General features: G+C 48.8%; 3 protein-coding genes across 34 annotated transcripts in view; 2 read left to right on the top strand and 1 right to left on the bottom strand.

The window, feature by feature from the left end:
* LOC135909148 (uncharacterized) overlaps window positions 1-23,169 on the top strand; it is a 758,332-nt gene that overhangs the window by 129,737 nt on the left and 605,426 nt on the right. The window lies entirely within an intron of this gene.
* Window positions 1-23,169, bottom strand: part of LOC135909146 (roundabout homolog 2-like) — a 103,512-nt gene that overhangs the window by 35,819 nt on the left and 44,524 nt on the right. For all 3 annotated transcript variants that reach the window (XM_065440979.2, XM_070536935.1, XM_070536934.1), the window contains exon 2: window positions 14,357-14,677. In XM_065440979.2, coding sequence (XP_065297051.1) covers window positions 14,357-14,677 — 321 coding nt within the window. The remainder of the gene's footprint in view (window positions 1-14,356; window positions 14,678-23,169) is intronic.
* On the top strand, window positions 9,756-13,981 carry LOC135909147 (uncharacterized). Its single transcript, XM_065440980.2, has one exon. It carries the CDS (start codon window positions 10,580-10,582, stop codon window positions 13,001-13,003), a length of 2,424 nt encoding a protein of 807 aa, XP_065297052.1. The 5' UTR covers window positions 9,756-10,579; the 3' UTR covers window positions 13,004-13,981.

The following is a 23,169-nucleotide window of genomic DNA, read 5'->3' as shown; positions in this document are numbered from 1 at the left end:
ACCTTTGTTCTAAGGCTCAGTGGCCCCTAGAAAATATATGTATAACGTTAAAAAGTAAATATAGAGACGAGACGGCAAGATGGTCAGTCAAGCCACCGCCGTCACGAAACGGGTGAATAACAACGTTGCCATTGTTTGCTCGCGGGAGCTTGTATACACGGGTAGCATCACGAAAGGGAAATGGGGCCGTAGAAAACGTCGCAAGTTTGACCATCTCATGATGAAGGAAACGCTACTACAACCTATGGCTAAAGTCGTGGTGAAATTTTAAAAATTCGGACGCAAGCTACGTTACGCCATGTTCCTACAATTTCTGAAAAAATAAACACCGTCCAAGTTTCTCCACGCGGATGACTGAATAAGCGCATGCAGATACAAAGCCAAATGAAAGCACCGCAGCGTAAAGACAATAATACGCTTGAGGCACACCTGAGCTACTCCGCGATGTGCCGTGTGAGGCAATGACAGTGCTAACCTTGTCGCAAGCTGCAAACAGCATCTTGAGCAAACACGTTTCACTAAGTGTTCTGTGCACTATGTAAACAAAGGTTGCCTTGTGCATGCCACTTGCTTTTAACGTCGCCTCACGACGGTCCTGTGCCGTCGGCATCACTGCCCAATATCGCCAGTCAGCGCAAACAGCATAAAAAGTTTCGCTTACATCTGTTCCCACGGTCTATGTGATCTGCATAGCTATTATTCAGCATAAAAAGTTGCTGAAGAACGAAATGCGACGCACCCGACCTTATGGAAACGCTCCACAGCTACGCGCAACGGGTTTCGCTCAGGAATGAGTCCCGTAAGTTCTATTTTCATCGTTCGATAGCAAATGCGCGCGTTCAGTATTTATAATTGTAGCTACGCGACGCAGATAACGCGCCAAACGTTTCAAGTGCTGGCTTTGTCGAGGGATACTCGTAAAGGTGTTATTTTTTCGTATTTTTGCACGCAACAATGGCCTAATAGATAAAGGAAGAAAAAAAACGACCGTGGCCTAATGTTTAGGACATTGGGATTCTGTGCTCGCGGATTAGGGTTCTAAACCTGTCATCAGAAATGTACTTTCTTTATACACCGCCGGGGAATTTTCTTTTATCGTAAATTGAATTTTCACAATTCACCCGCGGTATGTAATAGAATTAGCAATTCCTGAACTAGATTGCTCCAAAACGTGGACATTTATTTGCCGAAAATAGGGAAGTAGATTTGTGAATAATTAGCCATCTCTCGCAAATGTACATTGAAATTAATTAGTTTACCACGCATGTTGCAAATGACAAGTTACGGCACGTAATTCGGGAAGTCTTGATTTGGAACATGTTCTGAAGAGGACATCATTTACGGGACACGCCCGCCGTGGCTTCTCATTGGCTATGGTGTTGGGCTGCTGAGCACGAGGTCGCGGGATCGAATCCCGGCCACGGTGGCTGCATTTCGATATAGGCGAAATGCGAAAACACTCGTGTACTTCGATTTAGGTGCACCTTAAGAAACCCCATGTGGTCGAAATTGCCGGAGTCCTCCACCACGGCGTGCCTCATAATGAGAAAGTGGTTTTGGCACGTAGAACCCCATAATTTAATTATTTTAAATCATTTTCGGGATGCCAGAGTGAAAGTTTTGAGCTTAAGTGTGTTAACAGTCGCAGTTACGCCCGAAAGGCAACGCGCGCACGCGCGCGCACACGCACGCACGCACGCAAACACACAAGCACACACACAAATCATTTTCGTGTGCAACGCAGCTCATAACATTTACTCATAAACTGCACCGCATTCTTGATCGTTCTTCATTAGCTGACTGTATTTACTTAAGATTTTTCTAAAGCATTGGACAAGGTCCCCCACATACTTCTTTTTCATAAGATTAGTCAACTTAATATTGATAGTAGTCTTTATTTCGGGATCACACATTTCCTTTCAAATCGTTACCAATTTGTTGTAGCCAACGAACTTTCCTATAACCAATGTCCTGTTCAATCTAGAGTCCCACAAAGATCCGTATTAGGCGCCCTTCTTCTTCTCATTTTCATTAACGACCTTCCCTCTTTAGTTTCTTCTTATATTCGTCTTTTCGCTGACGACTGCGTTATTTTCCGTGAGATTGTTACTGATAACAATGCTAACATTCTCCAGTCAGATTTAAATTCTATATCTAACTGGTGCAATACTTGGCTAATGGAATTAAATACTAACAAGTGTAAAGTGATGCGTATCTCTCGCGCATCCAGTAGTTCTGTTCCATATTACCTAAACAACTCTCCTTTAGTCGCGGCTTCCTCCTATAAGTATTTAGGGGCTTATATCACTTCTAATCTAAGTTGGTCTCTACATACTGAGAAGATAAGAACACTAACCGCATGTTAGGGTTCTTACGCCGCAACTTTTGTGCCGCCCCTTCGTCTTTAAAGCTCTTATTATATCAAACACTCATTCGATCTAAATTAGAATACGCCACTCCAGTCTGGGATCCAAGCATTAACAATTTGGTTGCGTCACTAGAAGGTGCAGAATCGCCCTACTCGTTTCATCGGTTCCTGTTACAACCGCACTGCTAGTATAACTTCTATGAAATCTGATATATCTCTTCCATCTCTAGCATCCCGCCGAAAAAATTTCGCTTGAACTTTTTCCATCGGCTTTACTACCTTCCTACCCTACCCTACCCTACCCTCCGTGACGAACTCATTCTTCAGCCACATTATATATCTAACCGTGTTGACCATCGCTTTGAGGTTGGTATCGAGCCATGTCATACTAAAACCTTTCTTTACTCTTTCTTACCCCGAACTCCACAAGACTGGAATCGCCTTTCTTCCGACATTGTTTCCATTAATGATAATACCCGATTTAAATATGCCTTAGCTAACATTGTATAATTAGGATTTACCATACCTTACCATGCTTCGTGACATTAGGCTGTTTTAGCAGAGCGTTTTTGACGGTCCGCTCCGCTCAGCGGGCTAGCGGAAGCGCAAGTGCGCATGCGCGACCCGTTCAGCAGTGAGCGGGCGAGCGGACGGGAGCCCCCTCTCCGCTAGAAAGCTTTCTCAGCGGAGCGCGGCGAGCGCGTCAAGCGGGTCTAGCGAAGCAAAATGGCTGCCCCCAGTGCTGCTGGCCCGTCCACGAGGTCGTTTGAATCGGGATTTGTAAAGCGCAAACCTAGAGTACACTTTAGGAGACACGAAGATCTTCTTCTATTCGGGAGGTTGTGGCCATGAACCCGTTTCAGAACCATGCCATGTGTGCGCGTTTGTTTATGCGGACCACGTTTTAGGTGTAATGAAAGAGCAAAAAACCTTGTCTTGGCTACAACACAGCACAACGGCTTTGTTAATGTAAGGATTATATATATAAAAATGAAAATGCAATGTATTGCGTGAAATGCCTTCATACACTTGAGCAATTCCAAATATATTATTTTATTGCGGCGATTCTTACAACTTGAATATTATGTTCATAGCGGTTTTACCTTCTGCGGCAAGGTGGCGCGTCAGGCAAGCACATGCCTTTCGGACGCAGCCGGGCGCTCCGCTAAAACTGATTCTTCGTCGCCGCTCCGCTAACTGTGAGCGGGTACGCGAGAGCGGACCGGACCGTCAAAAACGTTCTGCTAAAACACTCTATTATGTTTATTATATTCATTATTACTTTGTTATTATTATGTTACTGTGCACTGTGTTTATTCTCTACCCACTGCCCTCTGTAATGGTTCGGCCCTGAGGGTAAATAAATAAATAAATACACACACACGCCGCCTGAAGACAGATGCAAGACATTAGCTTGTTGTGCACTCCTGCACTGGTAATGAAAAATGGCGAGGAGGCTGACTGACTACATCGTTAAATCGTGACTGCGGACTTGCTTCCTCCATCCCGCTGCGATACAAATATGCCAGTTGGCACAGTCGCACCTCTGCCATCGATTTTCGCGAGATCGAACCAGCAAATTTGGCTTGTATAAAATGCAAACCTCACGTTGCACAGACTTTGAGCAATGCATTCAAAGCGCTTACACAGATGTAAGTGCGCTATTTCTTGGTTGCGTATGACTATACTCCGTTTCATACATAGCAGTCAACGCTGTGGAAGCTACACAAAAACATCAGTCAAAAAAGTAAATCTGACATGAATAGTCTTTATCCGCGTACTATAAACGAATGGAATTCGCTCCCTGTTGATGCACTCCAATGAGGGAACTTCACAAATGAGTTGGAAAACTATTTGTAACATAAAATAACACAACCATAAGCAGTATTTCTAGCTATTTTTCTCGTTCTTTATGTGAAATTTCCTGTATTTTGTTAAGTTTCGTGCCCGATAGTTGTTTGGCACAGCGTTTTTCATGCACATATGAATTCAAATGCGCGATTTTTTTTTTTGCAGTTACTGTGCTAAGGCAAGCATTTTCATTTTATTAACGCGGCAATGGGCTGCATCCTTTTCATGCACTGCTTATATATATCTATATATATATATAACATTCATTTATTTATTATTATCAATCTAGCATTGTCATTACCTTGTCAAATGCATTGTCCCTCCCGCATGGGACAGTATGTTGGCCTGCAGTCTGAATAAAAAACTAAGTAAATTAAAATAAAGTTATCACTCCGCCCATTCAGTCCACGCTGCGCTGCGCGCCAACAGCATTCGCTTGCGCGAGTATGCACAGGAGGCTCCTTGTGACGGGTTGCGAAAAAGAAAGAACAAAAAATAATAACTATCTAAAACAACGCATTAGCAGCCGTATGTCACAGTGCGTTTGTTTCTAGGGATTAAAACCTACTTAATTCCATACTGAGCCTACATTAAAAAAAAAAGAACAGTTGCACACAATTGCGGTCCAAGAAACATAGAACTATATTCAAGTGCGAACCAAGCCACTGAAAGCAGACTCTCTAGCCTCCACAGCGTGTTGACTGGTATGTATGGAACATAGTATATACAGCAGGCTGTGTTAAATTGGATTGGATTGGTAAAACACTTATTTGAGCCTGCATTAAATCGTGCTGTGTTTAAAGAAAAACTGAAATAGCAACAATGCAGCAGAGCAAGTCACGATGTAATATGCGAAACACTTCGGGCTATTTTTATTGCGATGAGGATCAAACGGTCGCTCGAGGTGCATTTCCGCCGCCACAATAGTTGCCGTACTTTCACGGCATCAACGCGCACGCGTGGCCTACACGTTGATGGTTTGAACGTCTGCAGAAACGTCCAACGCATTTGGCTGCAAAAAGCCACCAGGCCAAGTGGTTGCACGGTCACGTAGCGCTCAACCGCCTCTGCCGACGCCAGGGCACCGTTGTGGCTTCCGGTGCTGTCACAAATGTTGTGCGCACAAACATTAGTGTTCCTGCTTAGCAGCTGTGTGTGTTAATCGTGCCACGGTGCACAGAATAGTCTGGTTGGCTGGGACAATAGGCATCTAGATCAATCAATCTAATCCTGTCTTTGAACACCATCGAGAAAGCACCATCTTTGAACACATCTCCACTAGGCTGTACAGCTGTTAGCGGAGCTGCTCGTCCCGCCCGGTTTCTGAGACCTATTCAGCACAACGGAAAACTTCGCTATGACTTTCAATGTTTCGCCAGCGGGCAGAATAAACAATTGTTTACGTTATATCTTAAATGTTGTATGCCAAACAGAACGTCTCTCTTTGTTTCAAAGTGGTTCGCTTCTTCTTTTTTTTTTCGTGTGCTCAGAAAATGACAGGAAGCGTTTTCGCGGAGACAGCAGATTCTGTAAGCTTTAAGAGCCTTGCAAACTCTACACAACAATGCACGCTTGGCGAAAAAAGGATGTTAGCGGAAAAGCTCCGGAACAGAGAGGCCAAACAAGAAATCGGAAAGCTGTGGAGCCGGTGAAACAACATCAGGCTGAAATAACGCTAAAAAGAAGCCCAATAAACAGATTAGTTAGAGTAAGCAGGTATTGCTGGTGGCAATGCTAATGGTAGAGCTGCAATGGTTTGAACTCATGCATGTCTCGCAACTTAAACTTTTAGTTTCAAGAAACAGACAGGTATCGCGCCGCTATGTGACATGATTTGACCCGCTCTATTTTCCCGACTGGTTCTGCAAAAGAAAAGGAAATTTTGAAGTAGAGCCCCCAACCCAGTTCCTTTCATTCGAGATACGTTGCACTTCACAGCACGGCGTAAATGTAACACCCGCCGTGATGGCCTGGCGGCTTGGTCTGGCGGCCTGGCGGCTTGGTCTGGTGGCTTTGGCGTTACTCATGCTGAGCCCGATAGCGTAGGATCAAACACCGACCGCTGCGGTCGTATTTGGATGGGGGCGGAATGCAAATACGCCCGTGTAGCTTGCATTGGGCATACGTCAAAGAAACCCATGTGGTCAAATTTAATGCGAAGTCCCCCACAACAGAGTTCCTCTAATGTAATCGTGCTTCTGGCACGTAAAACTTCAGAATTTAATTTATAGATGTGACAGCTTCGGGAACTGTGGCCCATCAAAATCTAGCGACTGCCGCTTCATCACAAAAGGTGCACACTCACTCTAGATAGGCATCTCGCTATCTTGAGCAGCTGTGTTGTGTGTATGTTGGAGATATATTGACTTGGTTCGTCGTCTTGCCTTGAGAAAAAAGGAAACATAAAACAAGAGCTTTCCCTCCCCGAACGTGCTTTTCGCCTCCGGTTTCATCGCTCCCGATGAAAAAGGAAGTGAACGACTTTGTCTCGAGTTTTGCGCTAGCAACTCAGCTCAAAATAGCCCCAGGCGCTAGTTACACACTTCGAGGCTGGTCGTCACTGCTGCTGCCCTTAGAGTGGCTGAAGCATGCGACCGCCTCTCTTGAGAAAGAACCCAACCGGTACCCCTCGCCAAATTTCGTCTCCGTCCCTGTTTTTCTTTCGCCAGATCCAAAAATAAGAAGAAAGATCGACCAGACAAGTAGAAACCTGATTGAAACAGTGTTTTATTTTCTTCACGTAACAAAGTACATCACGAGGAAGCAAACACAATCTAGGCTCGCTAGCAGGGAAGTGCAATTTAAGGCATCTGCGTGATGGCAGGCAGGGGTCTGGCTCTTTTATAGTTGCTTCCTTTTTGTTTTTGTGCTTTTATCCTTCCAAGCCAGCCTATGAAACTGTGTTGTTTTCTTCAAAACTTTTTTTTGTGTGTGTGCAGCACGCTGCGCTATATTTGGGCTGCAACGGCACACCCTAGAAGTGCCTAATGATACCCGAGAGTGGTCGGAGCTCCTTACGACGAGCCTTCCAAAACATTCTCGCTTTTCTTTTCAAGAAGCGTGCTACGAAAACGAACCTTTATTGCCGGTGGCGCACATCGCGCGCTCGGCAACATTTCAGTTCGCCAGCCGTCTATCATCGTGATATGATATTGCTACGGAACAGCCGCCACAGTGTGGCTGCATTGGGGAGGACGAAGGCGACGTGTGTGCCGGTTTGATATAGCGTCGCCATTTTGGCCTCCATGAGCTTGCCTGTAAATAAATTGTAAATAGTATTCGGCTTCAGCTTCACGTAACAATAATTTGGTGGAGGTGCGGGGTATCGATTCCCCCCTCTCGCAGCTTCACCTAACTATATCATCGAACCGTGCTCGAAAGAGACGGTATGCGCTTTTCGTGCGTTTCGCTGTATCTGTTATTGACATTCAGTTTTGCACGTTCACCGCAAAAACATTCATTTCTTCACTTCTTTTTTTTTCAAGCACTGAGTACTTGGTTGTTATTTTGGCAGCCTCCCAGGTGTTTTCTTTGGTTTTTTGTTTCTTTCATTCGTGGCAATACATATCGCAAATATGCAGGGTGTCCCAGCTAAATGTAAGCAATGTTCCAGAAATGACGGAGTGGGCTAGTGGGCTGAAACTAACCCAGTGGGGTTGAGAATCACGTGGCCTAGTCAGTGTTTTTTTTTTTCGTTTTGCGGAGTCAATAAGTTAGCGTAACTCATTGCCTAACTCTTTAAATATTGTCTTCACCAAGAAAGCGCCAATGCGAAAGTTGTAGATCACATTTAAAATAGCCGACTAAAGTGTTCGTAACCATAAGTACCATTGATGCAGCTTCTGGTACTTGACTTCAAAGACCTTGACTTTAAAACATTGCGCGGACTGAATGTTGCTTTACTTTTTTTATTTTTTCTTTGCTGAAACACCAAATGTGTTTTGTAAACCGTCATTCTGCTCGGTTATGACAGGTCTACTGGGCTTGCTTTCGCAACCTGACTAAAACAACAGTGAATTTCCACCCAAGAAGAAGATGGTTTCTGAGTCATGCCGTGTAAAAAACAAAAAGGTGATGTGAAGTATCCGTATATCAAAGTAAATAGGGATGATGGTACGAAAAAAATAATAATGGATCGCTGCCGGCACTGCAGATTTTGTAACTGTTAGGCGCTGTAACTAATCGTCGGAAGATGGATAGGTAGTGGCGAACACAAAAGAGAACATCAAAGGAGATCACAGAAACAATTTTCTTGTCGCATTAAAGGACGTTCACTTCACTGACTTCGATATAAATGTATGCGTACGTGTGATGTCTAGAACTCCAGTTAAACAATGCCGTACTCACTTTAATTCCATTTTCAATCAATTTAAGAGATTTCTATCCACGACTTCACACTCTGAATCAGTTAGACAAAGGAAAACCGTGTTTCCAAGAGCGCAGGCGTGGAATCCTTCAAGTCCTAATAAGTACGTAGATAGAAGGCAGGGAATACATGAATATTTATTGTGGTCTAAGAACTTAAAAATATTTCTGCTGCACTATATTCTTGCACTAAGTGTTTTGTATTCTGTAACTCCTCCGTATAGCCTTGGGTTATGAGACCTCCTTCTCTATACTCACGTATTTGTATACGTTTTGTGCATAAACGATTGATTGATTGATTTACGATTACTTCAAGCAAATTATGCCACAGGTTGAAAGACATATGCTGATACGCATGTGCTGATCTAGTGTGTGCTGGCGCGCTGTAGCAGACGACGCGGCTGAGGCCACGCCTGTGGCTGCCAGTGCGCCGGCGCGTTAGTTAGCCCTGCGCCCACGAGCGGCGCTCCGCGGCGTGCCGGCCTCGCCGGCCACCCGGAGCCGTGTTCAAATTGGAAGTGGACGACCGTGTGCATCTAGTTCCGGCTTCGCGCTATTGGCTAGTCGCTCATAGCACTTCCGGTCGACGGGCGACGAATTCTAGATTTGCAGAACCGAGCGATCACGCGACAAGACCGAGCGATCTGTTCACGCGACGGCCCGATCCGTCGCTGAAAGCCGTCGCTCATCGCTGTCGCGCACAAAATCGCGCTGATGGGGTTTAGCCTTTAAGTGGAACACAGGAGGGCAGAACACCGACAAATTTTTCTACTCTGAGTTATCTGCACGAACGCGCAACTTTACACATGATGATTTGTGGTTCGTGGACCTGGCACCTTTATACAAACCAGTGCAGTGAACTACCATAGCTTCCGCAGCCGTTTGACACCAGAGCACAGAAAAGGTGAGAGCCACATAGAAATGAGTTTCCGTTAACATTGGGCTGTACTGTACATATTTCACGACAAAGTGCACTGCACAATAAACGTAGGCGTTCCATATCTAACGCTGGAACCACCAGCGAAGTCTGCATAACCCACCCCAAGTCGATTTAGGTTATATTTGGATCCTAAACTAGTTCCTCGCAGCTTAAGAACAACACAACAAGCCTAGTGTCATACGTAAGTGCCGCGCGTCGCCCCTAGAAGATCGAAGCGGCCACCAAGCGCCGTGAACGAAGAGAAAGACAACGGGTGCACGAGCACGGGAGCACGAGGGCGCGCTCGCAGTGTTCGATCGAGGCGGGCAGCAGCTCCGAGCTCCTGGGCGGAACGAGGCGAGGGCTCCTGCCTGGCGAGACGTCCGTGGCAAGGCGCGGAGGACCGCGGAGCCGAGCGTGAACGTCCCAGGGCCCCTGCTGCCAGTGCTCGAGACGCTGGCTGACCCGAGGGCCGCCGGTCCCTGAGCTGCCGCACCTGAGCGTGCCGAGCAGCGTTTCAGTCTAGCACAGATGTTGCTGTGCTAGACGAGGTCCTCGCGTGTGACCGCCGCACGAGCTGGGCACCGAGGCCGTGCTGGACGTGCGACTGTAGCACGCCGGTCGCGAGCGGCGTCCGAGCCGGACATCGAGGACGTGTGGAGCACGGCGTCCCCTGGCTGTTGCCGCTGCTGCGTCCGAGTGTGCCGAGTCCGGGAACCGTGCTGAACGGGGCCCGAGCGTGTGGTCGTCGCGGTCAGCTCCAGCACGGGAGACCGCACGGTGCCGTGACCAGCGAACTGTGAGCCGCGCAACCCGGGACTGTCTCAGCCCGTGGACATACCGACTGCAGTTTCTGTATATATTCTGGCTGCGACTCTCTGTATATATTCATATCTTAAAGGTTGCTGTGAGTTTTATAAACGCGTATAAATGACTCTCTGTCTTTCTTCCGCCTCACTGCGCACCAGCGAAAGTGCCGAACAGTCCTAATCACCACAATTTCTGGCGTCCGCGACAGGACTAAGCTCTAGTTCCATCCTTAAGAGCCGCACTTCGCTTGTGTGCAGTGGTCGGAAATGGACTGGGAGAAATTTATTCCGATAGGCAAGGAGCTTGGCTTGTCCGGTAAAGAACTAAGAGAGTGGATTGACGAGCAGCTTAACAGAGAACGCGATAAACGTGCTGAGGACCGGGATGCAGCGCGAGTAGCCCACGAACAGGAGATCGCTCGACTGACGGCGGAACGAACTTTGCTAGAGGCTAGATGTCGTCTTGCAGAGCACGCGTCTGGGACGGTCGAAACCGGAAGCGAACGCGCGGAAAACAGCGGTGAAGCCTTTAGAAGTCCCCACAAGCTTATTCCTCCCTACAACGAGAGCCGCGACGAACTCGACGCGTACATACAGCGCTTCGAGCGGGTAGCCACGAGCCAAGGATGGCCAAGCGACAGGTGGGCGCTGTCATTAAGCTTGTGTTTATCAGGCGAAGCCTTGAGCGTGATCGGACGCATGGCTGCGGAGGATGTTGCAGATTATCAAAAGCTAAAGCAAACTTTATTGCAAAGGTTCCGGTATACGGAAGAAGGGTACCGTCAAAAGTTTCGCGAAACGAAGCCTGAGAATTCTGAGACAGGGCGGCAGTTTGCTGGTCGACTGCTTGGGTACTTCGATCATTGGCAGCAGATGGCAAAAACAGAGAAAACATATGACGCATTAAGAGATAAGATTGTTTCTGAGCAGTTTTTGCTACGTTGCGATGAGAGGCTCGCCATCTTCCTGAAAGAGCGAGGATGCCGCGGCCTCGACAAGCTAGCCGAAGCGGCTGACCATTATTTGGAGGCGCAAAACCTGACAAACCGCGCCAGAGGAAAAGAAGAGAGAGGGATTAGTAAAACAGCCCTGCAAAGCAAGAATTCCGAAACAGAGGCCAGGAGAGAAAAAGTTGAGTGCTTTCTATGTGGCAAGCAAGGACACCGTGCTGCAGATTGTTGGACGCGGTCAAAAGGACCGAAGTCCTTGGCTTGCTGGAAATGCACGAAACATGGACATAAAGCTGACGAGTGCCCGAACATAAATGGCAGCAACATGGAGGCATCTAGTGCCATTGCTGGCTGCGACCGGATACCTGCCGGCCGGTACGAGGCAAGTCCGGCTCCTACCACTAAATCTGAGGAGAAAACAAGGCCCCCTGTAAAAACATATGGAGAAGACATCTGTCTTGGTCTTCAGACGCAAGAGATGCCGACGGCAAGCGGATATCTCAATGGACACCCTCTGTCGGTGCTGAGAGATTCCGGCTGCAGTACTGTGGTTGTCAGGCGTTCGATGGTGCCGGAAAAGAATTTCACTGGTATCACGCGTACCATTTACCTTCTGGATGGTTCGTTTAAGCGGCTTCCAGAGGCAAAGGTCTATGTAGACTGCCCCTTCTTCCGAGGAAGGACACTGGCACTCTGCATGGAAAGGCCACTCTATGATGTTGTTCTTGGGAACATCGACGGGGTGCTCTACCCTACTGATTTCAATCCATCACATGACCTGTCTGACGTGTCAAATCGGCACAAGGACTCGGCGACAGCAGAGGAGCCTGTTCGACACCAAGGCGTGTGCCCGGATAGAGCTACCGTGAGGGCTGCGTCAAACCCTGCAACTGTGTCGACTGAGGCAACCAAGCAGGAGATGGAACCGTCTACGGAAGCAAAGGATGAAGGTGCTACGGAAAGAGCTGGAGAAGGCCAGGAGGGCAGGAGACGAGCGTCCATCCGGGCCAACGTGCGTGTGAGTGAAGACAGTCTCGGCGGCCGTTCCAGGCGGCGCAAGCCCAGAAAGGAAACGGAGAGACACAGCAAAAGTGAGCCCGAGGGCATTGACCGGAAAGGAGGAACTCCATGTCGGGGTGGGCTCCGTTCTTACCAGCGACGCGTCCCTCGAGACCATTCAGACACAAGGTCACGCATTGATGTTGATGAAGGCATCCCCGAGTCACATCATGTCTCGGCTGATGACACGTGCAAGTGTTCATTGTCCATTGGGAACATGTCAAGCCTGGTGACCAAGCATGAAGTTCGTGCCCTGTCAGATGCCATCCGCAGTGTCCGCTTTGTAAACAGGCACAGCGCATTCCTGGATTTTGAGAGCCCAGAAGTGGCTACTGCACAGCTGGAGCTCCTGCGCAGCAAGCAGCTCAAGGGGAAGCCAGTGCAGGTGGAGCCCAACAGACCCCGGAGCAGATCGACATACAAGCCAGACCGCCTGCTGTATGTGCGAGGGGTTCCTGATGACAAAGGCATGGATACCCTTGGATCCCTATTTCCTGATGCCTTGCTCATTGACCGTCTTGAAGGCAAAGTGCTGCTGAGATTCAAGGACCATGAAAGTGCCATAAGTGCCATAAAACAAGTTATTGCTCGTGATGGGACAAACTACAAGTTCAGCTTTGCTAGTGTTCGTCCTAGATGGAACCGCCGATGTCCGCCCCGAACAGTGTGGCGCGAAGAGTAGCGAAAATGTACAGGGTAGCGAAAATGTAGGCTCTGACTACGTGAGTCGAATGTGAATTACAGCGTGAAGTGTGCTACTGCATTTATTGCGTTTGTGAACACTTCAGGAACTACTACTGCGCGTGTGGAAAGACTTTTGCATCTGAACACATTACGCCTTACAGACTGTGAACTTTGTCCATGTACGTGCTTTGGAAAGTTGTTTTCATGAAACAACTTCTTAAAGTGGGGGGTGAAATGTCATACGTAAGTGCCGCGCGTCGCCCCTAGAAGATCGAAGCGGCCACCAAGCGCCGTGAACGAAGAGAAAGACAACGGGTGCACGAGCACGGGAGCACGAGGGCGCGCTCGCAGTGTTCGATCGAGGCGGGCAGCAGCTCCGAGCTCCTGGGCGGAACGAGGCGAGGGCTCCTGCCAGGCGAGACGTCCGTGGCAAGGCGCGGAGGACCGCGGAGCCGAGCGTGAACGTCCCAGGGCCCCTCCTGCCAGTGCTCGAGACGCTGGCTGACCCGAGGGCCGCCGGTCCCTGAGCTGCCGCACCTGAGCGTGCCGAGCAGCGTTTCAGTCTAGCACAGATGTTGCTGTGCTAGACGAGGTCCTCGCGTGTGACCGCCGCACGAGCTGGGCACCGAGGCCGTGCTGGACGTGCGACTGTAGCACGCCGGTCGCGAGCGGCGTCCGAGCCGGACATCGAGGACGTGTGGAGCACGGCGTCCCCTGGCTGTTGCCGCTGCTGCGTCCGAGTGTGCCGAGTCCGGGAACCGTGCTGAACGGGGCCCGAGCGTGTGGTCGTCGCGGCAAGCTCCAGCACGGGAGACCGCACGGTGCCGTGACCAGCGAACTGTGAGCCGCGCAACCCGGGACTGTCTCAGCCCGTGGACATACCGACTGCAGTTTCTGTATATATTCTGGCTGCGACTCTCTGTATATATTCATATCTTAAAGGTTGCTGTGAGTTTTATAAACGCGTATAAATGACTCTCTGTCTTTCTTCCGCCTCACTGCGCACCAGCGAAAGTGCCGAACAGTCCTAATCACCACACCTAGGAATATCTCGCAAAGATTTACGTATTTGCTCAGCGAAATCCTGCTTCGATAGCAACCTTCCAAGACGCGTCACTTATGTGCAAGGAAATGTCAACGTAGCAGTGTAAATATAGAAACGAACGGGGTTCAGTAAACTAAAACACGATATAGCGAACCCTGTCACTAGCTTGTCACATCTCAGCAGAAGAATTGCGGTCATTGCCCAACTAAAGATCCACGCCGAACAGATATTTACTACCCTACTTTTGCTTTGGCGTGTAAGTGAACTGCGTCGCTGGTAAGAAATGAACCGCGCAGGTATGCTCACCGGCGAGTTCGACGCTAGCGTTTCGGGAGCGGGTTGTACCCAAGGCATTGGTGGCCGTGCACCAGTAGAGTCCGGTGTCCTGTTCCCGGCGGCTGTGCTGCACTTGCAGGAAGAACAGCTGTCCCTCGGGCAGAACCATGCGCGTGGCAGAGTCGCGCACGGGCCTCCCGTCGTGGAACCACGCGATTCGCGGAGGAGGTTCGCCATCGGTGCCGCACCGCAGAGTCACCGGCTCGTGCTTGCGGACCACCACGTCCACCGGCTGCTCTGTGATGCGTGGCGCGCGGTCACCTTCACCTCCTAGTTGTTCGTGGCTGGACGCTGCATGAAGACAAGAACGACGAGATAGCGATGAGTAGGGGGGTCTTAGAGGACTCAGATTTGAGAGCATGAGCCACCTATTGGGTCACTGTCCTCAATTGGATAGAAAATGCACTCAATGTCTAATGCACCGCGGCAACAAGACGATTGTCCACTGTCTGCGCAGACGCTACTGGAACATCGCCCCAGAAATCAGTGAATATAGTTATGGGCGCCTTTAAATGAATGGTTTGTTCGAGCGGCTTTGGCTGCTTGGTGCTGTTTTCCATGTGCACACATTTACCGTCTATCTTTTTCTCTGTTTGATTGCTTGGCTACCCTAACCGTAGCCAAACAGACGATTCTTTGCTTAAGATCCCTGCCTTCTGGCTCTCTTTTCTCTTTTATCATACCTACGGGTCCCTAACTGTGCTTGGGTTGTCTCGAGGCAAAGGTGAGGTTGAATTGTCGATAGCAACTAAGCATTATAGACGACGGATAAACCTGCGTGAAGTAAACTTTATAGCTATCATTGTCAAACTCTCGCGTTCAACATTTAGATGGCAAAAAATAATACATTTTTTTAAGTATTAACTAGGGCTTCTCACACTGCAGAGGTAGTTCAAGCTAGCTACCTTCTATAATTACATTTTATAGCCTTAAGTCTACAGGTGGAAACAATTTTATTGCGATAGCCGTTATATGGGCACTTCAGGAGCAATGCTTGCCGTCGGCACCACCATCACTGTCGCCGTCGATGTCGGCGTCGCCCTGAGTATCCGCATTAAGTGCAAGGGCGATAAAGTCGTCGGCGCGCGCCATATGATGTATGTGCGAATGAAAGCTTGCAAGGCTGACACGGCAGGCGATCGCAGCTCAATATCGCGCACGCAACAAAGTAAAGCGGAGAGCTAGCGCGCCGCCTTCCGTCGCGTGCAAGGGTACGGGGGGAACGTGAGAGGCAGGGAGGGCCGCGCGTTCTTTTGAGGGCGGGCCGGGCACGACCCAAGATTTGCTAGTAAGCACAGCGAGGCGATCCATTTTCGGAGACGCCTGACATTTGTGCGCAGGCGTGAGAAAGAGCGGGTGCGAGAGGGAAACTCTGGGGTCTTTTGCTCCTTAAATATCTGAATTTCCCTAATTACTACGGAGGAGAAGTTTCTTTACTCGTGTTGCATGTATTGGTTCATAGGCGCGCCGGCATTGCGGAGTGCGCTCGAGTTTGCTTACCCTCCGACGCTAGCTGCCGGCACAGGTGAAGCAGTGGGCACTGACGCCCCATTTCGTGATGGCTGTGTCTAAAGGTACGTGGGACGTACGCGAATCCCAAAAGCTGAAGGTACGTCGGACAGACTCTCTCGTGCCTGCGGCGCTTGTGCTGAGTCAGCCATGTCGGATTATACCATTCTTGCGCCTTACGACGATCTGTCTTCAAAGGAACATTCCTGATTTTCCCGGAGGTGCAGTAGGGGCCCTAGTAGAGGTCGGGCCTGCTCTCCTGCAGCAGTATCTTCGCTTGTGCCAGACTTTTCCTATGCTGCTGTCCGTGACTTTTCAGGAACATGTTTGAATGGGCCCCTTTGAGTGAAATAAGCATATTCGTGTACAAACATGTGGGTAAATCGGTCGGTGGAAGCCATGGAGCTAGCAAAACGGAAGCAAAGCAGGCACGTCCGACATGTCTTTAACCTGACGGGAGCGAAGGTAGTGCGCCAGGAGAGCCGGACCGACCCCTGCTACGGCCCTTACTTCTCCCCCTCAACCCCCCCCCCCCCGCCCCCAGGAAATTCAGTGGTTTTATTTTGAAGGTAGAGCGCTGTAAGGCGTGAGAAAGGTATAATCCGAGAGGTCTGACTCAGCACGAGCGCCGTAGGAGCGACAGGGTCTGTCCGACGTATCTTGCAAACAGCGATAACCAAAACAGGTCCGTGCCCACTGATTCACCTGGTTCACTGCGCCGGTAGCCAGTGTCGGAGCGTAAGCAAACTCGACCTCAACCCGCAATGCCGACACGCCTACAGGAACAAACGCATAAAAAACGAGCAAAAAAGACTTCTCCTCTGTAGCATCTAGGCAAATTCAGATATTCAAGCAGCAGAAGTCCCCATATTTTCTCTCTCGCACCCCCCATGACTCGCGCCAGCGCATAAACGTTGGGCGCACGCGGAATGCAATGCCCTGCTGTACTTACTAGCAATTGTAAAGACGGCGGCCCGCTAGGCCGCGCGCGCCTCGCCGGGCCTGTGTATACTGAAAGCCATCTGCGACGGGTGCAGAGTCCGCGCTGCGCTTTGTTTTCGCGACTTACTTCTTGTTGATGCGAGCGGCAGCACGAAGGTCAATTCGCTTCCTCACAGCAGCGATTTGACAGCGCGTTTCAGCGGTCATTGAGTGAGATGAGTTGATGTTTGCTTGTGCGCACGTGACACCATGCCTGTTAATTTATTACTATGCGTGTGTTCACAAGTTTACCCAGCCGGTAAAGCTACTCTCCTTCCTTCGTATAGCTCTCCACTAATTTGCTATCGCAATCGAAGATTCACTTTCAAGCGAAACTGCGACTTTCTGAGTATGAATCACTAACAGCGTAGAATAAAGAAGGAGCGACTAACTATGGCAAATGAGTAGTATCGTTAGGCCTGACCTTCTGAGAGCGCGATGCCACATTTTGCAATCCTTAAGTCCTAGCTTACACCGGGCCAGTCTATTTCATCATGCTTAAACTCAAGTCCACTATGCTTGACTTACGTGATTCCTTTGATTGTTCTCTTGGCTGTCTTTGCTAAAACCTGGGGCTCGCGTTTGGTGCACATGACATAGCCGGCCCTTCGGTGGCCTTCTCTTGCTGATCCGCGCTATTTAACAATGAAAAAACAACTCTCTCTGACAAGCATGTAACTCCTAAGGCCCGTCTTGTCGATTCTTCGAATACTTTCTCACCAGTTTATACGTATAACTCTCACTAAGGTGTTCCAAAGGTCCCTTGAATGAGTGGAGGTGAACCAGCGCTCGCACAGTCACACAACCTGCTTCAATTGGCAAGTACAATGTGGCTAATCACGAAGCAGTTGCAGGAACCCCGCTTCATGATAAAAAAGAAAACGTGCACTATATCTCCAGGAATCCTGAATACAAGGCGAGCTACTTTTCGAGCTTCCTTTCGAGCGCGTAAACTACTGAAAATGTGGTGCGACAAAAGATATCCTGAGAAAACGCGGCCGAACTAATAGAAGGCGTAGCCACGTGAGACTTCTTCGCCGTTAATTCTAATTTGTGAATAAAGGGAAAATCAGACATCCACCCGATTCCACCTGATTTTCCCTTTATTCATTACTTCTCTCCACCTTGCGGGTTTCCGCAGAACTACTACGTCAATTCTAATTTGTGCTCGAAATAGAGGAAAACAACTGGGAAACGTAACAGCACCCTATGCGGCATTTGTATCGGCTTTACGCCGAACTCATATGTAAAGATAACATTATCAAATGGCGTCGTTAGCCAGGGCCTGAGATAGACCTTTTGGTGCTCTCAATGCGCATGCTCAGGGCATGGACCACCTGTAGAAGAAACGTGTCTACATAGTGCTATGCAGGCAAGTACTGCAGAGTAAATTGGCCACAGGAGGTTAGTGGACGAAGGTGTCATACCGACAATATCCCGAGTGAGCTCACTGAAACTCGAGGCGCAAAAGGTCGAAGGTTCGTGCGCGGACTGAGTGCTTCCATTTAAGCGACTCACGATGCTCAATAGAGAAATCACGCTGTTGTTTGTTTGTTTCTTTTTGGTGGTTGTTTGTGTGTTTCCATCGATCTACCACCTATGCAAGCGTGTCACTTTCTGCGAACGTACCCCTCCATGGCTCCTTTCCTTGCAAAACCCACGCCGGCATCATCCTATGAGGAAAAGCACCACTTTCTTCTCCTTGAGAAAATCCAGTGCATGAAACTGAAGGAGCGACCCACCATGCCAGTGTTAGAATAAAACGAGCACACGCAATATCCGGCTGCTTGGGAAGCACGCGAGTTTTGGAGCTCTGCGGATGTGGCCTGACGGCACTATCACAAGCCGCTCCAGGGGTTTGATCGAACTGTTTAGCTGTGCGACGTGCCCGATTCGACGTGCTCTGCGACGTGCTCTGCTGTTATGGCGCGCCTGTTCTTTGCACCTTCTCATTTATCTTCTCTTTAGGTACGCCAGCTCAACCTGTCAAAATCAGCGAAGGTTTCTTCGCGGGTGAAGTGTTGTGTTGACTTTGTGTTTCATTATGTGCTCCTAGGAGGTTCAGAGGTCATGGTGCCCCAAACTTTGACTGCGCAGTGACGGGACGTGGTGACACTGGTCCGGTGTGCGCAGCTGTCTCGCTTGTAATAATTACTTCATTTGAAGCCATATGTTTACGCCCTAGTTACACTACCAGTAATGTACAGCTAAGGCTGCGATGTCTGTAGGCCGGCAGTCGCTTTCAGAAATGTGAGAGCTGGTACTGCCACCTTCCGATCTTTTTGTTAAATGAACAGAAGGGAGAACACTTTCTCTGCCTCCGCAATTCGTTCAGTGTCCAATTCTGGAAAGAGGCGTGGCAGTTCAGCTGCTACTTTTAGCATAAGCTCCAGTAGACGACTGGCTCAGACCACGAAGTGAAAACTAGCGTCCGCGTGTCAGTCAAGTACTTGTATATTCAGGGTACACCTTTTCCATTTTCCATCATTATGTTCACTTGCTTTTCCAAACAGGCGACGGTTATTTTTTTAAGGGTAATCTGTTCAACATCGCCGAATTATTCTCGGACCTGGGTTCTTCCGGCGAGAAAACTACTCACCCCATTACCTGTATTAATTAGCAGTGAAAGCCACCCAGTTTTGTTTAAGCCGGAACCACTATTTCGACTACAAATTTCCTCATACTTCCGCATATTTTGTCGTCACGGTTCATTATGGATTGCCCCCGAAAACCGCCCCGTGGACGTGTTCCATTATGTGTGGAAATGTACGAGGTGCCTTTCAAAGCTCTTACAGCTGTCGAATAAGGCTAGTACTAAAACCGCAATCACCGCCATCTTAAAGTACAAAAATAAGATTTACAATGAATAATTATCTTTCCAGGTTTATCGAAACTGCATGCCCTGCTCCCAATTTTCAGCAGTGTGATGCGTACTTTCGACCCGCATTACGAAAACTGGGAGAAACTGTAACGCTGCTGTCTCTGTGGCGGTGATAGATGGGTCCGGCCCGCCCGACCAGCGCGATACTCACTTATCTCTACGGAAACAGACAACTTGTCGTGTCTAGCGCACGCCGCGACCTAAGTGCAGACTGAGACACGCCAGTTGACAGATGCAAGGCAAAAGACCCCGTGTTTATTCCTGGCTTGCTTATATATCCGCAGCTCCTTGCAAAGCACGTGCATGTACTGCGGTAGCATGGTTGCGCAGAACCGTGTACGCGCAAGTCAGAGTGACACCACACAACTATCGCCCAACCTTTCCGCAAAGCAGTACCGGAGGGCTATTCTAAGTCATTTATGGCCATTGTGGGTTTGCCTTCCGAATAAAGCAGCCATCCTCCACCCAGCGCACAATCCACCACCTCCTCATTCTCCACGAAGAACTAGTGAGCAAACTCGCCTGAAGACAAAGACAACACCTCAGCTGCTGAATTGTAAACAGTGTCGGCGTTTACCCTGCTAGCACCACGAACGAACGCCGAAGATGCGTAGCGTTTTCGCCATCCTTTTGAGACGAAGAAAGGCGTCGGTACGTGCGCAAGATGCTCAAAAGACGTGTAGACACTTCCAATTAGGCAAGCTACACGCGGAAGCCTTTGTTGAGGGCACTCGCACGAGCGTTTCCTTAGGGGCGTTGAGCAAATGAGTTGAGGAGCTCGGTGTGGGCCCCTCTAGTCGTCTCACTGTATACCGCCGGCCAGCGGAGAAGCACTATGTAAATGGGCGAGCTCGATGGATGAATGGCGAGTGACGACTTGCTTGGGCAGTGCGTCAGTAGCCTCGTTCTTGGCCCTATGCTCCTTACCGAGACGCAGACAATGACCGCAGGCGAATCAAATGGGCCTTGAAGGCAGACGAAGGGCGAACACATTTGGCAAACTCTCGTCTTCCGACCCTCACGACTCCGTGCCGGTCGGCTTGTTGAACATTTCGCTGAGCGCTGGCATTCTTGTTCGTTGTATCTCACAAGTTGCGGCTTGAGAGTCAGACATGTCAGAGGGAACTTTGCCCATCGTTGTTCAGAGTGGTTGATTAAATGTTGCGTGAATCACAGAGAAATGGTTTGTTTTCATTCACTTGCGACGGTGAACTTGCGGTGTAGGTTAAAACAATACCTTAAGACGAGGCGGCCTCGCACTGGAATTAAACCATGCCTCGTAGAATGTAACGAAGGTTTATGAGAAAAATAATACAAGGACCATATTTTTTAGCCTTCTTTTCGTTCTTGTGTTTTTCTTTCTCAGTTCATTTGATCGTTCAAGTGACGCTGCCAGGTTGTTTTCCCCGGAATCGTTTGCTGGGTGCGATAGATGGTCATAAATGAATAGAATTGAAAAGGATTCTGTCCAAATATAGATCTAGGTTCTTTGAATGCGACATATCGGTTAAGTGTGTCGGATTGCTTATTGATATGTGGTTCATTAGTACATGTCTCTTTCGTTATGCAAGTGGAAAGCACCACTCGTGATTTAGAGTTACGAAAGTAAAGTGCCGTTCCGCCATGCGTCTCCGTAGCAGATGCATATAGAACTTGATGACGCCTGCATGGTGCACCGTGTCATGACCAGCGCCATTATACTAAATAACTGAATTGGCTCGCACACAGAGTGTTCTTCTACGAGCATAAGTAAACATCGACGCTGTACAGTCACACTAGCATAGTGCCTGCATCACATTTACCATACATAAGCTTACGCTTCAGAGACATTTAGGGATTACTGGAGGCATGTTGTACGATAACGAAAATTCGGCACTGCTCTCACATCGGACACCACGCAGTTCTTGCTGCTAACGCATGAGTTTTAAATCAACTGAGAAAGAGAAAAAACAGCTATGTAGATTCTTCCTGCTCCGCGGTGCAGAATCACACCTATGCACCCTTGCCCCAACCAGCTATCGACAGTATGCTGTAATGGAACCCCGTACAGTTTTCTTTGAGTTTCTGAAAATTTACTGGTTAGTTAACACAGTCCCCAATAAACTGTCTTTAACATAGGTATTGAATTTCACTTGAATTCCTCTAAGCAAACGCAACATCCGGGGCGATAAATCGAGTGCAAAGCCACCAGGTAGACGCGAATCTGCTGGGGACGTTGTGCTCGTCCGCAGCGGCTGTGCCAACTTTCACTTTCGTGACCTTAAACTGAAGCTGTCCCTTCGCGGCGCCGTCGAAGCCATTAGGAGCGCAGCTGCCAAAGGCACGGCGCCGTGGCCCCTCGGCGCTTTTCATATCCTCCCGTTCTTCCTCGCTCGACTAGACAAGCTTTGCCCACGTGGCAGATGACATCCCCTCCAACTGGGTCCTTTCACGAGCAGCTTAATCCTTTTCACGCTTGTGCGTATGCGTTCTTTCCTTCTCCGTGCCTCCTGTGTGTGGTTTCGAAGAAGCCACAGTTAATCCACGGCACACGACAGGAAACCGCAGTCGTCGCCCCGACTTCCTGCTCCACTCCTCTGTCAGTCTGAATGTATGGGAAGAGAGAGGGGGTACGTGTGTTTGTGTGTGCGGTAGTTTACCGGAGCGAGCCAGCCACGGGACCTGAGCCCCCTTTTCTCCCGGGTTTCAAACGCCCGCTGTCCTCAAATATTTTAAAATTCTTGCTGACGACACCTAGACGTGGTCAGCAGGCATGAGCAGCAAAGACGGCTCCACGGAATTCTTCGCGCCAGGCATAATACCCTTAACGACACCGTTTTCTACGCAGTGTCCGAAGAATACCTTGAGAAAAAATTCTATTTGTAAATGTCTTATGATGAACAACAACGTTGGACACACACCTTGTTTTGCTACTTTGTACGGTGTTTTAAGTCATCGAAAAAGTTCTACGAAAGAGGAATGGGGATTGTGCAAACCATTGGAACTACGTGGCTTTATCGTTATTATTACTGGGGTTCGTAATAAAAACGTTTAAGACTGTACACACTGTTGTAATTTTATTTGCGTTGTTTTTATTCGCTTTCTTTAGTCTTAGGGTTTATGTAGTGTTTTATACAATAAGCGGCCTTTCGATTTCACATTTTCACCAGTTCGCCTTACTTAATCAACAAAAACGACAAAGAGCGCGCGTGGAGGCTCTTGTCGAAAGGTGTTTGAGGATACAACTGGCGACCGTGACTTATCGAAGATCATTACTACAACAGTGAGAATCTCAGCCTAAAAGATGCGGTCACGTTTTTTTTTTCCATTTATTACCAGCCGTGGTTGTTTAGTGGCTTTGGTGTTGGGCTGCTAAGCAAGAGGGCGCGGGATCAAATTGCGACTACGGCGGCCGCATTTCCATGGGGGCGAA

The sequence above is a fragment of the Dermacentor albipictus genome, chromosome 4 (assembly GCF_038994185.2).
Source record: "Dermacentor albipictus isolate Rhodes 1998 colony chromosome 4, USDA_Dalb.pri_finalv2, whole genome shotgun sequence".
Taxonomy (NCBI): domain Eukaryota; kingdom Metazoa; phylum Arthropoda; class Arachnida; order Ixodida; family Ixodidae; genus Dermacentor; species Dermacentor albipictus.
This window is presented reverse-complemented; position numbering and strand designations above follow the sequence as displayed.